We start from the raw sequence: 16,856 nt of genomic DNA, 5'->3' as shown, positions 1-16,856 counted from the left end.
TAGTCCAGTTTCTTTCATCATCCAATGGGCCGTCGCCTCATGCATTGTTAACAGCTAATCGAATTTACAGCTGATTAAATCGGGTTTAGTCGTCAGTGGACTGCGCTTTTGTTCGACAGCTTTTAAGGGCACTGCAGTTTTAGGGGTGGCTGTTTTGTGCCGCACCCTTCAATCATTTTTGTTTCATGATTTATTCATTCAGACACTTGAACGCTTTTTGCCCACTTTTTGATGCTGCTGCAGATTTAATGGCATTTTATCTACAGTTGGCCCAAAAGGCCGAGTCTGCTGTCGAATTGGCACGCATCGTTATATTTTCATTACCCTTTCAACAACTGCTGACGGCTTGTGGAATTTTTTAAATTCCTAACAGCTTTAAGTTTCATTTTGAAGTGGATCTTCTGAGTTGGGCCTGTACATTAAATGACAATGGGATGTTGCAGAAAAGCAAAGAAAATACTCTAAGGAGATATTTTTGAAGATATCTTGAAACATTTTTATTCGGAAATCTTAAAATATTTAATGTAAGGCGTAAGTCTTCTCTTGGCAGCTTCCTAGAAATGCCCTAGTTCCTACATCTGATTGTTGTTATTATTCTTACAGAACCACAAGATTACCCAACAATTCTAAACAGTCAACAATAACATTAACATTAACAGGTTCATGTTATTAACATGACACAGTAGCAATGGAACGAGTGGAACAACAAACAGCAAGAGGGGAAAAGACACTCAAAACTGAGTGAACCCTGAGCACGAAAAGGATATTTGTTACAAGACAACACAAAGCTTTTTTAAAGCTTTCGTAATTCATAAGCTTGATTAGGTGAATACAAATACTGGGTACGCTATTTGAAAGCTTTTATATCATGGAATTTAACCTTAAAAACAAGCAAATATTACATATTTTAAACAGTTCACTGCTGTAAATAAAGTTTTGTGCTATATATTACTTAGGATACTAAGGCAGAAATATGGTATATATACGTATGCATACGCAGAGGCGTATACACTGATAGACATATATCTTTATAACATAAAGCTTGCATTAAATATGTTTAACTGAATTGTGCCTAGCTTATCATAACATATCATGATCTTTACTCTCTTTTGGTTTAATTCAAGTCTGTATCGTCCACGCGAACCGGTTTGCGCGACAAATACAAGACAATAATGGTAGTCAGGGCGCTGACCAGAAATATGACATCGAACCAACGATGGTAGAAATTGAAGTGCAAATTGCCAAGGACTTCTGTAATAATCACGCGATACTCGGCTGGCATATTCATGCGCATCAGCAGAACTGATGAGCAGAAATACATGCCCATTATTTGACCCAGAATCAATACAATAATGTTGCTTGATTTGCTGGAAGAAATTCGATAGAAGAACTGCAAAGAAACAATTAAGTTTATTGAAATACATTTTAACTTAACAAATCACGTACCTTTGTGAGCGTGAGCAGCAGGCCACGTATAGATGTAACCACAATGCAGCCAACCAGGAGGAAGGATATATGTTGGTTCCAGAAAGCCAAATCTATATCAAAGCCACACCAGTGCACAGCTATTTCTAGGCCACGCGTCACCGGATCCTTACGGCCAACGCGGTCGAATATTATATTAATACAGCACTGTAAAAATAAATCACAAATTACAAGTGACTAAAATTGTATATCTTTACATTACTAACCATAAATATCTTATAGACACAGTAGACACTAAAAAAATGACCCAGCACATTAAAGTATTTTCCCTGCAGTGTTTGCGACCAGCGTTGACGCTCTTCCATGTTTTTGAGCGAATTTAGCTCTAGAAAAATAGATCGTTGCAACTCTTCTAAGCCGTAAACTTCTAGTTTTAGCTGATTAATATCTACAAAAAAAAAAAAAAAAAAAAAAAAAAACAATAAAAAAGATGATAGAGTACAATATCGAATCAATTTCATTACCCTCCCCATCGATATTTGTGCGATGCACTGCTGAGGTGAGCATATCCCAAATTCGAGGCTTCGTGGGATGCTGTTTATTATGATTATAGACAGCCATTGCAATGCGCCTCTTTTTAGCCGTCAACATGTCGATAGTCAGAGTCAATCGGCGCTCAAAACATATGATGTCATTTCGCGAAACGGGCCTGCAATAAAAACAAACCAATTAGTCGAAAATCAGATAAGCCTACAGTTGTATGAGTGGGCTCGACGGGTACTTGATAAAATAGGTCATGCTAGTGTATGGATAATTAACAGCACCAAAGCCGGAGAGGATGGCCATGACAGTTACACCAATAACACTAATGCGTGACACTCCCTGTTCTATTGTAAAGATGCCATGCGATGCGCTGAGCAGCGGGAATGGTTCACCGATGCGCCAAAGTCCGTAAAGGAAGACAAACCAGCAGAGTGTAGTCAAAATGCGGACCCATCTATCGGAGACTGCGGCGAGAAATCGAATCAATTGTAGTACGTCTTAAAGTTTGTTAGGTATTTGCCTTACAGAAGGAAATACTGTGTATCACAGAATAGCAAATGTAGACAGGTATCACGGCGGTAACCATGACCAACAAAAGGGTCAGTCCCAGACGCCAATGGAAATAACGGGAACTTGATTCCAATACGTCAATAATTTCAAATATGATTAACTCGAACATGGTAATGGACAACGCAAATGTTGAGGAGAATATCAACTGTACAGATATGTGACGGATTTCATAGTGTTTAAAAAGTTGCTTATTGAAGAACAGCCAGCCGCCGGCAAAGAACAGCATCTGGAAAACAAAATAAATGGCGTTTGTAATACGAATCATTTAAAGCATGAATAAAGCCGCTTGCCTGCGACACGAACACGATTACACAGTCGCCTAGAAACCCCATTTTAGCCTGAGTCACTTCTTTTATGCTTTGCTTGTTATTATTGCTACGCTTAAGTGCATGGGCAGTGACATTGCTTAGTTGAAGATCATCAAACTCCTGTTCGTCAGCACTTGTTAAATGGAAATTGCCAACAAACAATATAAACAAAAACGCCGATGTCCAGATAAGCGTTGCCAGACTGCTAAATGTTGTACGCTCAATTACAATATATCGATACATTTAAATAAGTTCTTCGTTGACACCGGCGTTAACATAAAAATCAAACCAAAATACTCTTTCAATATATGAAAAAAAAGTATAAATCTAAAATTATATGAAAGGTGTTATGTAGTCAATGTAAATACATGCTTTTTCTATTTAATATATATATGTATAAACATAATGTGAACTACGATTGTTGCCGATCTGCAACAATGTCCATCTCTAATCTCGACTAGAATCAGCTGTGCAAAAATGACTAAACCTGATTAGGCACTAGTAACAGTTGCTCGTTTTAGACATACATTAAACAAATGTCACAATTATGTTAATTTTTAATCGCTAAATGTAAAATACTTTGTCAAGTGCAAAAACACAAACGTAACTATGTCGTGTTATTACCGTCAATATGAAGACACAACGGTGACAATACCGAAGTATTCTGTAGAAAGCTCAGCTGGGATCACGTATTATGACATCAAGGTATTAATTATAAATATTTGAAATGACTACCAAGATTACTAATCGCTTGGAGCAACAGGTTCGTGTGGGCAATGTGGATTGGTTTGTGGAGCGACGATATCGTGATTTTGCCCAGCTGCACGATAAATTGGTCGAGGATATATCCATCATCAAAAAATTGTTGCCGCCAAAGAAGGTACGCCCACTGAAAATGAATTAGGGACAGCTCTTGGAAAAAATTGAATGTTTCTATCTATTTGCAGCTTGTGGGCAATAAGCAGCCTGCGTTCTTAGAACAGCGACGCGAGCAACTGGAAACCTATTTGCAAAAGCTACTCACCCATTTTGGCAAGGAACTGCCACGTCTGTTGGCTGAATTCTTGGATTTCAACAAGTACGATATCATCTATCTGTTACAAGATCTTGCCAAGCTTTTTCACGAAAGTGGCGATGCGCTGCTGAGTGCCAAAAAGGAGTACAGTTTTTCAGCCCTAGAGGTAGGTTATACTTACAAAAACTCAATTTTGTTAACATACATATGTATATTTTTATTTTACATTCTAATTTCACATATTCAATTCTATTTTACTAATTTTTTTTTTTTTAATAATTTAACTGAAACATTTATTTAACGGTAGATGCACTACCATGTATAAATTATTAGTCGCCGTATTAACCATGCTTCGAGATCGTCCTCTCGTCCACCAATTTGTACAGATTCGCGGCATCAAGTACTCTTTAGGCGAATTACACGTACCTTCGACTAGTTTCTCTCATGAGCTGCAATATACTCTTCAGTCGGAGAGTAGCTTTGCAAGCATCGGAAAGCATTCCAATCTGGTCAAGCGGCATCGTAGGTGGTTTTCGCGGCATGATAAAAGCAAACGCCTATTTTTCAATTATCTGCTACTTGATTCCCGCATTACCGATGGACTGAGAAATCCAAGAGCCAAGTACTTGCACAAGGTCGACGTGTGGCTCACATTTCTTCGCTCCATTTTCTATGTGGGCAAGGGAAAGGCGGCGCGTCCATACGTTCACTTATATCAAGCCCATAAGCTATTGCGCTCTGCCAATCCAGTCATACTGGCTAAGGATCCCAAGCTGGCACTTATTGTACATCTTTGGCAGCAGAACCGTGGCGTTGTATTATTGCGCAGCTTTAGTGGCATCTCATCAAATGACGCACACACCCGTGAGGCAGCTATGATCGATGCCTTGGGCATTAATCATTTGACCAACCGACGAGTGGGCGTCTACTTCGGTGTGGCCCGCAGCAAATTTACAAAGGAGCAGCGTAGACTGATGGGAGTATTATTGCTCTACAGGCTGCTAATGGTCTACCTAAAGAATGAGGAGTGCGAACTGAGACCTGAGATTGTTTCCCTTAAGCGTAAACTTTTGCTACAACTAGTTGCTATTATCAATCAATATTTTCTTGTACCTTTCCAGATATATGCCATCAGTGAACGGCTCGCTCTGCCCTGCCCGCCCAGTAATGAGCAAGGTGGTAAGTTTGACTTTTCGCACGTACTGGACTTTAGCACGCAGTTGGAGTCGCTGGTCGTGACGCCTATCAAGGATAATGCCAGCTTCGCTCAGGATTACAACACGGTGGATGTACCAATTGGACGCAGCAATATCATTCCTAACCGCTTGAGCTTCAACTTGAACGCATTCCGCAATCTCAGAACACTCAAATTTTCAGCTCTCTCCACCGAGAATATCGTGGACATAGAGCTTTTAAAACCGACATTGCAAACGATTTGTGTGCACAATACCACAATTACCCACATTAATCAAGTGCTCCTTTGCGACAATCTGCATAAGAACTGTGATGTGCCCAGTCTTCTGCCGGACCCCGCGGTATCCAATAGCGAGGATGCTCTGCTCAATACAGATGCGTGGAATGAGCTAACCGAGCTGGACTTGACGGGCAATCTGCTCACACAAATCGATGGCAGTGTACGCACTGCGCCCAAACTGCGTCGTCTAATCCTGGAGCAAAATCGCATTCGCGCCATACAGAATCTGGCAGAGCTGCCACACCTACAACTGCTCTCGCTGTCAGGCAATTTAATATCCGACTGTGTCGACTGGCACCTCTCCATGGGAAATCTTGTGACTCTTAAATTGGCACAGAACAAAATCAAATCGATAAGCGGATTGCGCAAACTGCTCTCCTTGGTCAATCTGGACTTGAGCTGCAATCTTATCGAGCAATTGGATGAGGTGGATCATGTTGCTAATCTGCCGCTCCTGGAGACGCTATGCCTCACTGGCAATCCTCTGGCAGGAAGTGTGGGTGAGTGTGTGGAGTTTTATAGCAGCCAGCTTAATGGGCGCTACAAAATAGAAGACTTAAGCAACAAACTTGCAATTTATACTCTGTCGCTGACATCCATTTAAAAGTGATTTCTTTCTCAGATTACCGCCCACGCGTTTTGGCGCGTTTCCATGAACGTGCTGCTGAGATTTCGCTGGACAACGAACCAGGCACACAACAGGAGCTGGACACAGCGCTTGTACTGTCCGCTCTATTGAAGTCCAAACAAAGACAGCAGAATAAATGACCAAGGATCAAGATCACAAACTCGACCTCAATAATCAGACAGTTCCAAACATGTAAAAATCAATCTCACCAACATAAGTATTTCGAGGACGTCAGTTGGCTCAGTCAGGGAGCAACCAGTCTATCATAACTTTTCGAAGGTTTCGCAATAATAATAATAATAATAACAGAAGCAGTAAACAGTAAATAGTAAGGCAAAATTATATCGTTAAATGTAATTTTAAAATGTACCACGTCCTCTTTGTAAATGTCCTGTACATACTGATTTAACAATTTTTCGCAGTAATAGAAGAAATTGTGGTTATAATATTTTTATTTTTTTTTTTTTTATTTTGCGTTTATGAGTTGCATATGGACAGTTAATGTTATATGTTTTTAAAGTTTTGCAAGCGTCGATCAATATTTACTGTGCAATATTTTGATGCTCATCTACAAAATTGTAATGTATGTAAATTAATACAATTTATACTCAACAATATACATGAATGTGTGTTTGTAAATTGGTGAAGTTATTTCTAGTAATTCTGCCAAGGCAGCGTGTAATCGCGTGGTTTAAGCTTGCCCATCGCCTTGTATCATTGGGGGTGATGGTGATGATGATGCTGAAGATGCTGCTGTTGTTGCTGCTGCTGCTGCTGCTGCTGAGCATGATAGTGTTGCTGCTCGGCTGCGGCCACTGCATCGAACATGGGTGTGTGCACCTCACCGAGAAACTGGGGTGTTGGCGGCGCATTGGGCTCAGCTAGCTCACCAATTAGGGGCATATCAATATCTGTTGAGAGCGCGCTCTGGCCGTAGCCAGTCATTGCATATGGTTGTTGTTGGTGGTGTTGTTGCTGCACCACAGACACCTGAGCGTAATCGGCGGCTGCTTGAACTTGCGGATCCAGCATGACAGGCGCCGCCTCCATTTCTCCAAATTGTATTGGCGTAGCGTGCTGTTGGTGTTGGTGTTGCTGCTGTAGCTGCTGTTGTTGCTCCTGCTGCTGCTGCTGCTGCTGCTGTTCAGCCAGATGGGACATTTGTTCAGGCACAGGTTGAGACTGTATATATTCCCCTTGCTGCTGTTCATCTGTTTGCATTTCCACTGGCGGGGCTTGAGGTGGTTCCTGATGATGCTGCATATGCTGCTGCTGATTGTCATGCTGCTGTTGCTGTTGCTGCTGCTGCTGCTGCTCCAACTGTTGCTGTTGGCCATCTTCTGGTGTTGGTATCATATCGTTATTGTCGTCCATGGCATCATCGCCCATTTCACCGCCCTCGCCTGACGTTTCGCCGTCGCGACGAACCAGACCCAACATATCTAGCATATTACGCTTGACGGCATTCTCGTTGGCCGCCTCTACGCTGGGGTAACAGGTGCTCAGACCACAGCTAGCCAAATGCTGTGCCATTTTGTTGCCATTGCTGGTGGCAAAGCCACAGATGCAGTGCATCTCCTGCGGCATATTTACTTCCATGGCATCCACGAAATTACCATTACAATCCACCCCATGCCGGAATTGAGCGCGCTCGCAGCATGTCTGATAATTGCACTTAACGCAGTGCAGCCAACCGCTGTTGAGCATTAAGAAAGTCAGTTAACAATCATTGATATTCTGTCTAGTGGTACTTACGTGTAGTGCGTCTCCTCACTGGCGATATCTGTATTGCACTCTGCGCACGTTTTGCCCTCAAGGAAAGCAAAGAAAACTGGTCGCTTGTACGTCGAGAATGGCGGCTGCTCGCGATGATGAGTGCGAACCTTGGGCGGCGGAATCAGAAGAGAGTTGTTCAACAGCATGCGAACTGGTCTATTCGTCTTGGTCATGCTGACGTGATGCAAGACAGAGTGCTGCTTCAAGTCGCCCTTCTCCAAGAAGCTCAGAGAACATTTCTGGCAGCGCAACGACGGATCACGCTTGTTCACATGCTCATCCAAATGCATAAAGTAATGCTCAACACGCAGTTGATTGACCTTGCCCTTGTGCGTGAAGTAAAAGATCTGCAAGAAATTTATTTAGTTTGCTAAACAGATGAGAAACGAAGAGATTTCACTTACATCGAGACAGTAGGGACACTGCAAAAAGTTTTGGTTCTTGTGGTCGTCGTAAAAGTGCCGCACCAGATCGCGATGCGAGGAAGAACGATAGCCGCAGGAGTGACACCAATACGGCAGTTCGAGAGTGCTGTGCACCTTCTGTAGATGAGCGGTCAGCAGATGCAGAGAGTTGTGCCGCTGCTGGCAAATCAAGCAATGATAGGATGGCGAGCCATCTGTCTTGGTTTCGGTAGGATGCATGATTTGATTGTGCTTGGCCAGCACAGATTCGGTTGCGTGCTTCTCCAGGCAAAAGAGGCACTGGAACTGGTGTTGTTTGCCCTCGGGCGAGATGTGCGACACCAGATGAGTCTGTAGCTTCTCGTTGGAATCGTAGGTTTCGCCGTTCAAGCAAATCGGACACTCTACTGTTCTGGTTAGCTCCGCTGGATTAGCTCGGGGCGAGCTATATGGAAAATGCTCGTAAAACTCTTCGGTGCCATCGCTAATGCCATAGTACAGTTCCTCAAGGCCCTTCAGCTCGTCTTCCTCCTTTTTGATAACCACAGGCACCTTCTCCTTCTCTTCCTTTGTGTCCTTAGGTTTTTTAACCGGCACTTTGGCCGGCGGCGCAACCGGCGTAGTCGATTTAGCAGGTCCAGGTTTTACTGCCACCTTAGCGCTAGACGCCTTAGGAGCGGGCTTACTAACAACAGGTGGAGGTGTGCTGACGGTGCCACGACGCTTGCTGCCCGCTGGCAAAATATCCTTTTCCTTTTCACGCTCCTTCTCCTTCTTCACTTTAGTTGAATATTCCTTGCTTGCATTCACATAGTCCGAATCGCTGATAGCTACAAAACGAGAAGATAAGGTCCATTATAATTATCCATTAACTAACGAGATCATTCTTTGCGTGCCGCTCTTAAGGATATGGAAATCTAGTTTAGTCTCAATCTTTTCGGGGGAATGTTTGAAATCATCATGACCCACCATCATAGTTGAATGTTATTATCATGTTAATGCCATTGTATACGTTATATCACTCCAAAAATCATAATGAATGCAAATAAAAAGTACCAGTTTTACATTGTTTTGTATATATTCATAATCAGTTTCAGTTATTGTTTTTTATTTCGTTTGCTGCATTTTAGAACAAGTTAACACATTTTAAGAATGCCAAAAGTAAAATTATATGTTAATCAGTTTTTAAATGCTGACTCATTTAAAAATATCACGAATATAATTTAATTTACAAACATGGTCAAAATAATTTCTTTTTTTAAATTACGCTCATGAACATACGATGTTAATGGATTGTAAAAAAAATATATTAAAATAATTAAATATGTGAATTGCATATTGACGTGGACATTGAAAATTACATTAGTTTTGGAGTGACAAAACGCATAGGCATTACAATATAATTCGGGTTTGGCATTTACCGCAGCTCCTGCTGCCATATGATAAAATTAAACTATTACAACTAATCACGGCCTACATACTATCTATCGATGATTTACTAACGTTTCTTGAGGCGTTTAGGAGTGGCATTGGCCGGTGTCTCCTTGTAATTGGGAGGCAGTACGCTCCAGTCTTTAAACGGATTCGTTGCAACCTGTTTAACAAAAATTGATTATTATAATTGAATAATTTTATTGCATTTAATGGTAAGCTTATTGATACCCACCTGATACAGACGTTGTGTGATGGTCTCATTGGTGGTCACGCGTGTCTGCTCGGCAATGTGTATGATGATATTATTGAATGCTTGCAGTGCATACGTTCCAAAAGATTCGCGCCAGACCAGCTCGTCGAGGAACTGTTGTATCATCTGGCGCGACAGCAACGAAAGGGTATTCTGGAACATGCGTGGCACAATGCGACGCAAGTATTCCATGACTGCTGAATTATTATGCTTTGCTGCATTGTCAGTCGCTGCAGCTTGTACAATGTTCTTGAAGCCCATGCTAAAGAGAGTTATCTTGTCTACAGTCAGGTCTATGCAAATTGTACTGTCCTTGTGCACCCAACGGGAAAGCGGCTCTAAAATTGCCTGAAATGAGAAATGGAATACATTATTAGAAAAGTTATCAAATGGAATTAATATATCTTTGTACCTGAAAGCGTTTCTTATAGTTCCGATCACCATCGGTAATTGGCTCTACGGCACGCAGCCGTATGGATTTGTCCGCATAGTCGTAGACGCCAAGGACCTCAACCTTCACTTGACGTTGCGCGCCATCCTGCGACGTGGTGCCCAACGAGATGACACCCACCTTTAAATACATAACAAATATAGGTTAATGAAATATTTTCATGAGAAAAACTGCTCGAACGCACCTCTACAAACTTGCCGGGGCCACCCAGTTTTTTGCACTTTTGATGCACCGCTAGGGTGCAAATAGCACGAAGCCACGTGTAAATGCCTTTGATGTAGACGCTGTCCACCTTCACCCACTGCACAACGTTCTGGATGCTAGTCTGACAGGCCCAGTGGTATATTAGCTTGAGCAAAAATGTTGGCGGATGCTGAGCCCCTTCGAATATCGAATTGTTGAACACCGAGACGAATCGATATGGGCAGCATTCGCTGATCCACACATAGCCGCCAGTATATGGGAACTTGCTGATATCAGAATAAACGCCTAGGATACATATAATGAATGTTAGTTATGCACTTGCTCAATATATTTGGGTGTTATCCAGAGAAATGATGATCAGAACGGTCATAATGAATTCTGCTTACCTAACTTGAGTTCGTTATTGCGATGATTAATGCAGTGCTGCTGTGCACGCAACAGTCCTTCTTGAAGCAACCATTCGCAGAACTTATTGGGTGTCAGCATTAGTACAAGTTTAACCTTGGAATCCAGTTTGCTGCGCGTGGCTGCCATATCTTTAACCTTGAGGAATGGCTTTGCCAGTACAACCAGCGACGGATATGTTTTGCCCTGCATTTTCGTATCCTTGCCATCCTTAGCATCCTTACCATCTTTGCTCGCGCTGTCATCGTTGCTGCCCACTACCAAACCACCCACTGAATTAACCTCTGCAGGACGGAAGTTCTTGGGCGGAGCTTCGCCAGAACCTAATAACTTGCTACTAGATCCCAAACCGGATCCCTTACCACCTTTGGGTTGTGGTGAAGATTTGCCAGTGGGTGATACAGCAGCACTTGCATACTTTTTTCCCGCTTTCGATGTGGCCGGCGCAGCAACAGCCTTTTTGCCGGCGGATAGAGCTAAACGCTTAGCCAGCGGCACATCGTCATCGCCCTCGTCTGATGACTCCAAGTAGGCAATGTTCGAGGACAGACGTGGTCGACCCCGCCCCCGCCCTGAGCCACTTCCACCAGTAGCAGCAGCAGCTGGAGCTGAGGGTGGTACTTCTGGCTTTGGCGGCTTTTTAGGCAGCGTGGCCTCCTTCAGCTCCTGCAGCACCTTACCTTTGAAGGAGTACGCCTGAAACACTTGACCATTAAATAGCTCCTTGCCTTCATTGGCACTGACGGCTGACTTAAGCGCATTTTTTACTGCGTTGTGCTCGTTTGTGATTTTCTCGTAGTATGCTAACTGGGCTGGGGATAGCTCCTCGACCCAGCATTCCATATCAAGTGATATGTCACTTCTAGTTATGCGCGTCATCTTTCCCAACGCACTGGGCACCGTATTGCAACGTTATCTAGTCAAAATAATGCTTGAAACAATTTAGACAATACACTTTTTTCGCCGAGGCTGTACCGTGGATGTACCTGCGTGATGAGTGTGACCAGATTTACAAAACCATCTAAATATCGAAAAACAATAAGAGTTCCAGGGCTGCACTGAAAAGAATAGAGTGACCATAAAATGGGAATTGAACAGCCTTATTTTGAATTTGTCACAGTAATAGATGGTAATAGTAATAATGTTAGAGAAACATAATTTATATTTATTTATATATGTATGCATTTTTTTTTTTTGTATACGCCCCAAACGGTCTACGTGTTCATGGCCTTGCATGTTAAATATAATTAATTATATATTTTTTATTATTTTTATAATTTTTTATTAGTATAAGTATAATTATTTAATAATTCGCTCCCAAAGAAAAAGGTATCTGCTGTCCGAAGTTAATATCGGCACACTGTATATATTACTTGGTCATAAGATAGATTAGATTACCTAATAAATTGCACAAAATTCCGAACCTTATATTTTGGCGTCAAATCAGATAACTTGACCCCCCGGTATGTCATAAATGGCACTAGCCTTCTATTGTTATCATTTAAGAGGTACAATATATTTACAATCAATAGGAAATGAAATATAACGGTAAATATTTTTCAAGTCATAAAATATTGATAAATACAGATACAATACAATACATATATCATATATCGCGTGATGCTCCCACAAAAAATCACAAAAAATATTTATTAACCTTATGTTCTATCTGTATCTGTATCTGTATCTGCCAAACAAAAAATATTCGACTCACAACAAAAAGGGCATATAATGCTTTTCGGTAATTAAGGTCTTTATTATTTCGCATTATGCATTTTGAATATCTTCAAGAACTCGATCATAAAGTATTTCCTTGATGTTCAAGCCCCAAAGGAAGTCCAAATGATTCCATTTCACCTCTGGCAATCGATAAGCACGTTTCAGAGTCTTTTCATCCAATGTCATCCGTAGCTTGTCCACATCTATGAGACTGGCGAAGTAGTCGTTATCACTGTAGTACAGATAGATGGGTACATCAATGCCAGCGACATCGTAGTCTGGCGGTGTCTTGCTACCATAATCCTTCTTGTTTCTAATCGATCCATAGTCGAACTGACGGAAATGTCCAGAATTGTATTCCTGCAGATAGTGGAACATTTGATTAATTGAGCAGCCAGCCGGTGTTGTGGCCATAATATCTGGAATCATTGACGCATTCAAATACGGCGAGTCCCAGCCTCCCATGAGGAAGAGCACATTGGAGCATATCACTTGGGATATTGCAGCATCACTGCACAGCAGTGAGCCCATCAGCTCCATGGCCCTGGAGTTTGGCATGAACTCTGCGCTACCGAATAGCTCGATAAGAGCGTTGGGCTGTCCAAACAGTGGACCTGCCACCTTGGCTAGCGGGCTTTCCATGTGACCCATCCAGGCAACTGGTGCCAATAAATGTGCCGAGCGAATGCGACTTCTGAATCTCTTGATCATCGAGTTTAAGACAAAGAACGAAGTTGTGCCCTGCGAGTGGCCGACATATTGCAACTGATCCTCGCCCGTATGATATAGGACGTAGTCCATCATGGCTGGCAAGTCATATATGCCAATGTCATGCCATTCAAAATTCCAGAAAGGCTGAAACAGTGGAGACTTATCGGCATGCTTCCTCGAGTAGGTGTTGCCGCGAGCATTGCCCATCCAGACGTCGTAGCCGGCATCCGATAGAATGAAGGCCAGGCCATTAGTGGGACCACTTAGAACCCAGTCAGACGAGGAGCAGAGCAAACCGTGCATCAGAAACATAACTGGACGATGGCCATTATCGCCAGTGTTCTTGGAGTAGGGTATTCGATGCATCGTTAGAAGATATCCATCAGATGTTTGCACTTGATGCTCCTCAATAGGATAGCCATATTTTTTTACAATAGACACCTTAAAGAAAATAAGTTAGTTTACGATTGGCTTTCATTTTTTATTAAGTCAATATTAATTTACCGTTGTGGTTGAACTAACGCGGCCAGCATTGGAGGGCAAAGCTGTAACGATGAAAGCTAAAAAGAGTTGAGCTGTCAAAAATCGTAGCAGCCACATTTTTAACACAATTAACAGGTACTATTGACTGCTGCAATTATATTGAGCATATGTGAAATTCAAGTATCCCTTATATACCTCCTGGTCAGCTTAATCAGCCAATACAAAACGCTAAAGCTTCAATCATATATTATTAAATAATATTAATAGATAACCAGTCGACATAAGTAAGGCTTCCTGATATATAGCAATCAGAATTTGTAGATTTGGTGGAAAAACAAAATCAACATGATTGGTATATAAATAGAAAACGTATGTCGTTGTTGATAAAATTTGTTGCGTCAAAAATTTGTTTATTGTAGTAGTTTAATTATTATTCAATTCAAAAATTCCCGCCAACATACTTAACAAAATTTCCCTTTTAACTACATAAAAAATCCCTCAATCGTAAATGGTACATTTTTGCACGTTCAACAGAATTATTCAAGTTAACATTTAGCTTTTTAATTATAGCTCTTAAAATTTTGTTGCTCATCCCCAAACGCAATTCGTCATTTAAAATAACTGGTGTCGATTTTTTATACGAACATATATAGATAAATTTAACATTTGTATCGTTTTATATGTTAAAAACATTAGTATCACCCTGTGTCGCTGTTATCTGACAGTTTTGTATAGAATTGTTTATTAAGACAACAAACAAGCCGCATTCAAAAGTAAATATAAAATGCGGGAAAGACGCGAGCGTGACCGAGAGCGGGAAAGAGATCGTGAACGTGACCGCGATCGGGATAGGGATAGGGAACGAGAACGCGAGCGGGACAGGAACCGCGAACGAGATAGAGAACGGTACCGCTCCAAATCTAAATCTCCTTCTCGCAGCAATAGAAATAGATCTAAATCAAAGAAGAAAAAGTCCAAAAAATCTAAGAAGTATTACAGACGCAGTCGCAGCAGCAGCCGCAGCTCATCGCGTAGCACGACTCCTCACAGTTCCCGCAGTAGCTCTCGAAGTCGACACAGTAAGGGTAGGGACAACGATACTCGAAAATCGAAATCTAGATCCGTATCACAGCGCAAAACTCGAGCACCCAGCTCTGACAATTCCATACGCCCGGCCACCACCTCCACGGCAGCTGTCAAAGGCATTGACTTATTGGATGCCAAAGTACAAAAGGCTCTGGAAACCATCGAAGAAGATACATTCAAGCCAAGTGCCTTCTTCAGCGCACGCGACCGAGAGCCACAGGAAAAGGACAAAGTAATTATTGACTTAAATAAGGAAACTATCATCGTACCCAAGCCAAGTGACGCTGTGCCCGCAAAAGAAGACGACATATTTCATCCCAATGTGAGTTTTTTTTTAGATTTATTTTCGTTTCCTATACTTTACAAATGTGTTTTCAGTTTTTGGGCGATACAGAACTAAAGGCAGAGAAGTGGCTCCGCAAACTTTACCATTACCGTCAAAAGTATATGGAGCAATAAGAGCGAACGTTAACAATTAATAAACAATAAAATATTACAAATGTCCTAAAAAATATCACTGCCAGTTTTACGGGCTCGCATCAGAGCTACCTCTGGTGTTAGTTGTTCATTTTCTGACGGTTCCTTTGAACTACCATCCGCTTCCAGCTTACCAGCTTTGTAGTCGGCCATGATCTTTTCCGAATAGACAGCGTTGAAGAGATCCAAGCTGGTGAATTCAGATTGAACTACTTCGGGTGCTTTGTACGACACATATGGCTTTAGCTTACAGCCAGTTAGATCTGGCACAATGATTTCGGGTATTTTCTCAGGTATTTCCACATATTGACCATTTATAGTGATGCCTGTATCTCGAACTCCTCGTTTCTGTATTGGAACCGGTGGATTGGCCATGGTCCGTTGCGCTTCCTTTACCACACGTGTTCCACGCTTGCTGTACACATTGAATTTGCGGAAATTGCGTTTGCCAGCCACAGGCGCAGTAGTACTGATAGCTCGTACATTGCACTTTACTGAAAGCGACAAAAGTTTAATACAGTTTTGCATTTCTTATATTAAAATCTGCTGGTTAAATAACAAATTGACCAAGTTGCAGGAAAAACAGCTGTTTTCCTTCGAGCAGCCAATCTAGCGAAATCTGGCAGCGTCTGTTTAGGCAACGATACGTATGAAGTCTGGCAGCGCTTCAGCTTAGTACTCTTCGAGTTAGTATAATTGTGAAATATTATTTAAATTAAGCTTTCTGCGTATTTAATATAAATTACTTCAAATAAGTCAAAAAGATTTCAAATAAGTATCATACACGCACCGGAATAGAAGCCATATCTTTCTTTCACAAAAATAATGACGTCTGAAGGTAAAGAAGTAAATGCAGTCATCCAATACTATCTAATTATTGTGTACTATCTGTTTCAGTCAGTAAGACATTCGATGAGGAATTTGAGGCATATTGGCGTAAAATATTCTGCATCACCCCAAGTGAAGATATTAAATGTGATGCGTCAGTACTAGAGTATTTTGGAGTTCTACGTTTAACAGACCTCCGAGCTCCGGAACGAAAATTGTGGTACATCTATTATTCCAAGCAACCAGAAGTCGATGAAACCCTAAATCGTATTTTTCACAAATACGGCAAAAAAAATATGTGTGAAATTTTTAGGAAACACACATTTAGTGGAGTTGCATTGCGTGCCAGAGTAAAAGCGTACTTTGATGATAAGAAATGGCATGTGAAAGGCAATTTGCTAGAGGCTCCAGCGAAAAGCTCCTTCAACAACGATCAAATGATTAAAACAATGACAGAACTGCACCATGAGGAACGTAGAATGCTTTATAGCTTCTTGTGTATGAAACATAATGGAGTCAGAAGTTACTTTTATTAATGGGATTCCAATTTTGAATCTTTTTATTTTATAAATCTGTGATTTTTATAGTTACATTTAAAATAACAAATTGTATATCCTGTTAAATTTTTTTTTAATAATAAAAATAAATTATATATTTATGATTGG

General features: G+C 41.4%; 8 protein-coding genes and 1 long non-coding RNA gene across 9 annotated transcripts; 5 read left to right on the top strand and 4 right to left on the bottom strand.

The window, feature by feature from the left end:
- The first annotated feature begins 235 nt into the window (after window positions 1-235).
- Window positions 236-1,804, top strand: LOC149091120 (uncharacterized). The gene is made up of 2 exons (XR_016197195.1): window positions 236-524; window positions 604-1,804. It is a non-coding gene; the product is annotated as an uncharacterized LOC149091120 (long non-coding RNA).
- GPHR (Golgi pH regulator) lies at window positions 844-3,138 on the bottom strand. Its single transcript, XM_030388053.2, has 7 exons — window positions 2,829-3,138; window positions 2,494-2,764; window positions 2,207-2,432; window positions 1,950-2,134; window positions 1,692-1,873; window positions 1,447-1,632; window positions 844-1,390 (listed from the first exon to the last, which is right to left on the bottom strand). Exons 1-7 carry the CDS (start codon window positions 3,087-3,089, stop codon window positions 1,115-1,117), a joined length of 1,587 nt encoding a protein of 528 aa, XP_030243913.2. The 5' UTR covers window positions 3,090-3,138; the 3' UTR covers window positions 844-1,114.
- A 117-nt stretch (window positions 3,139-3,255) lies between these two features.
- On the top strand, window positions 3,256-6,411 carry LOC115564120 (nischarin). The gene is made up of 5 exons (XM_030388058.2): window positions 3,256-3,551; window positions 3,610-3,726; window positions 3,794-4,027; window positions 4,983-5,835; window positions 5,958-6,411. The coding sequence occupies exons 1-5, from the start codon at window positions 3,456-3,458 to the stop codon at window positions 6,101-6,103; spliced, it is 1,446 nt and encodes a 481-aa protein (XP_030243918.1). The 5' UTR covers window positions 3,256-3,455; the 3' UTR covers window positions 6,104-6,411.
- On the top strand, window positions 4,120-5,226 carry LOC115564122 (structure-specific endonuclease ANKLE1). The gene is made up of 2 exons (XM_030388063.2): window positions 4,120-4,923; window positions 4,983-5,226. The coding sequence occupies exons 1-2, from the start codon at window positions 4,179-4,181 to the stop codon at window positions 4,997-4,999; spliced, it is 762 nt and encodes a 253-aa protein (XP_030243923.1). The 5' UTR covers window positions 4,120-4,178; the 3' UTR covers window positions 5,000-5,226.
- Window positions 6,412-6,439: 28 nt separating the features above from the next.
- row (zinc finger domain-containing protein relative of woc) lies at window positions 6,440-11,916 on the bottom strand. The gene is made up of 8 exons (XM_030388055.2): window positions 10,869-11,916; window positions 10,463-10,767; window positions 10,240-10,398; window positions 9,810-10,175; window positions 9,647-9,737; window positions 8,144-8,973; window positions 7,719-8,086; window positions 6,440-7,659 (listed from the first exon to the last, which is right to left on the bottom strand). The coding sequence occupies exons 1-8, from the start codon at window positions 11,764-11,766 to the stop codon at window positions 6,678-6,680; spliced, it is 3,999 nt and encodes a 1,332-aa protein (XP_030243915.1). The 5' UTR covers window positions 11,767-11,916; the 3' UTR covers window positions 6,440-6,677.
- Window positions 11,917-12,619: 703 nt separating this feature from the next.
- LOC115564121 (lipase 3) lies at window positions 12,620-14,061 on the bottom strand. Its single transcript, XM_089262266.1, has 2 exons — window positions 13,822-14,061; window positions 12,620-13,758 (listed from the first exon to the last, which is right to left on the bottom strand). Exons 1-2 carry the CDS (start codon window positions 13,915-13,917, stop codon window positions 12,655-12,657), a joined length of 1,200 nt encoding a protein of 399 aa, XP_089118392.1. The 5' UTR covers window positions 13,918-14,061; the 3' UTR covers window positions 12,620-12,654.
- A 449-nt stretch (window positions 14,062-14,510) lies between these two features.
- Window positions 14,511-15,933, top strand: LOC149091119 (uncharacterized). The gene is made up of 2 exons (XM_018106894.3): window positions 14,511-15,208; window positions 15,265-15,933. The coding sequence occupies exons 1-2, from the start codon at window positions 14,585-14,587 to the stop codon at window positions 15,343-15,345; spliced, it is 705 nt and encodes a 234-aa protein (XP_017962383.1). The 5' UTR covers window positions 14,511-14,584; the 3' UTR covers window positions 15,346-15,933.
- On the bottom strand, window positions 15,197-16,002 carry mRpL41 (mitochondrial ribosomal protein L41). The gene has a single exon (XM_018106895.3). The coding sequence runs from the start codon at window positions 15,889-15,891 to the stop codon at window positions 15,391-15,393; it is 501 nt and encodes a 166-aa protein (XP_017962384.1). The 5' UTR covers window positions 15,892-16,002; the 3' UTR covers window positions 15,197-15,390.
- Window positions 16,003-16,023: 21 nt separating this feature from the next.
- Window positions 16,024-16,755, top strand: LOC108652989 (uncharacterized). Its single transcript, XM_030388064.2, has 2 exons — window positions 16,024-16,201; window positions 16,261-16,755. The coding sequence occupies exons 1-2, from the start codon at window positions 16,189-16,191 to the stop codon at window positions 16,725-16,727; spliced, it is 480 nt and encodes a 159-aa protein (XP_030243924.2). The 5' UTR covers window positions 16,024-16,188; the 3' UTR covers window positions 16,728-16,755.
- The last annotated feature ends 101 nt before the right edge of the window (window positions 16,756-16,856 follow it).

The sequence above is a fragment of the Drosophila navojoa genome, chromosome 5, assembly GCF_054131105.1.
Source record: "Drosophila navojoa isolate 15081-1374.11 chromosome 5, UAZ_NAV_1.0, whole genome shotgun sequence".
NCBI classification, from domain to species: Eukaryota; Metazoa; Arthropoda; class Insecta; order Diptera; family Drosophilidae; genus Drosophila; species Drosophila navojoa.
The sequence above is the reverse complement of the archived record's forward strand: the minus strand, read 5'-3'. Positions and strand labels throughout refer to the sequence as shown.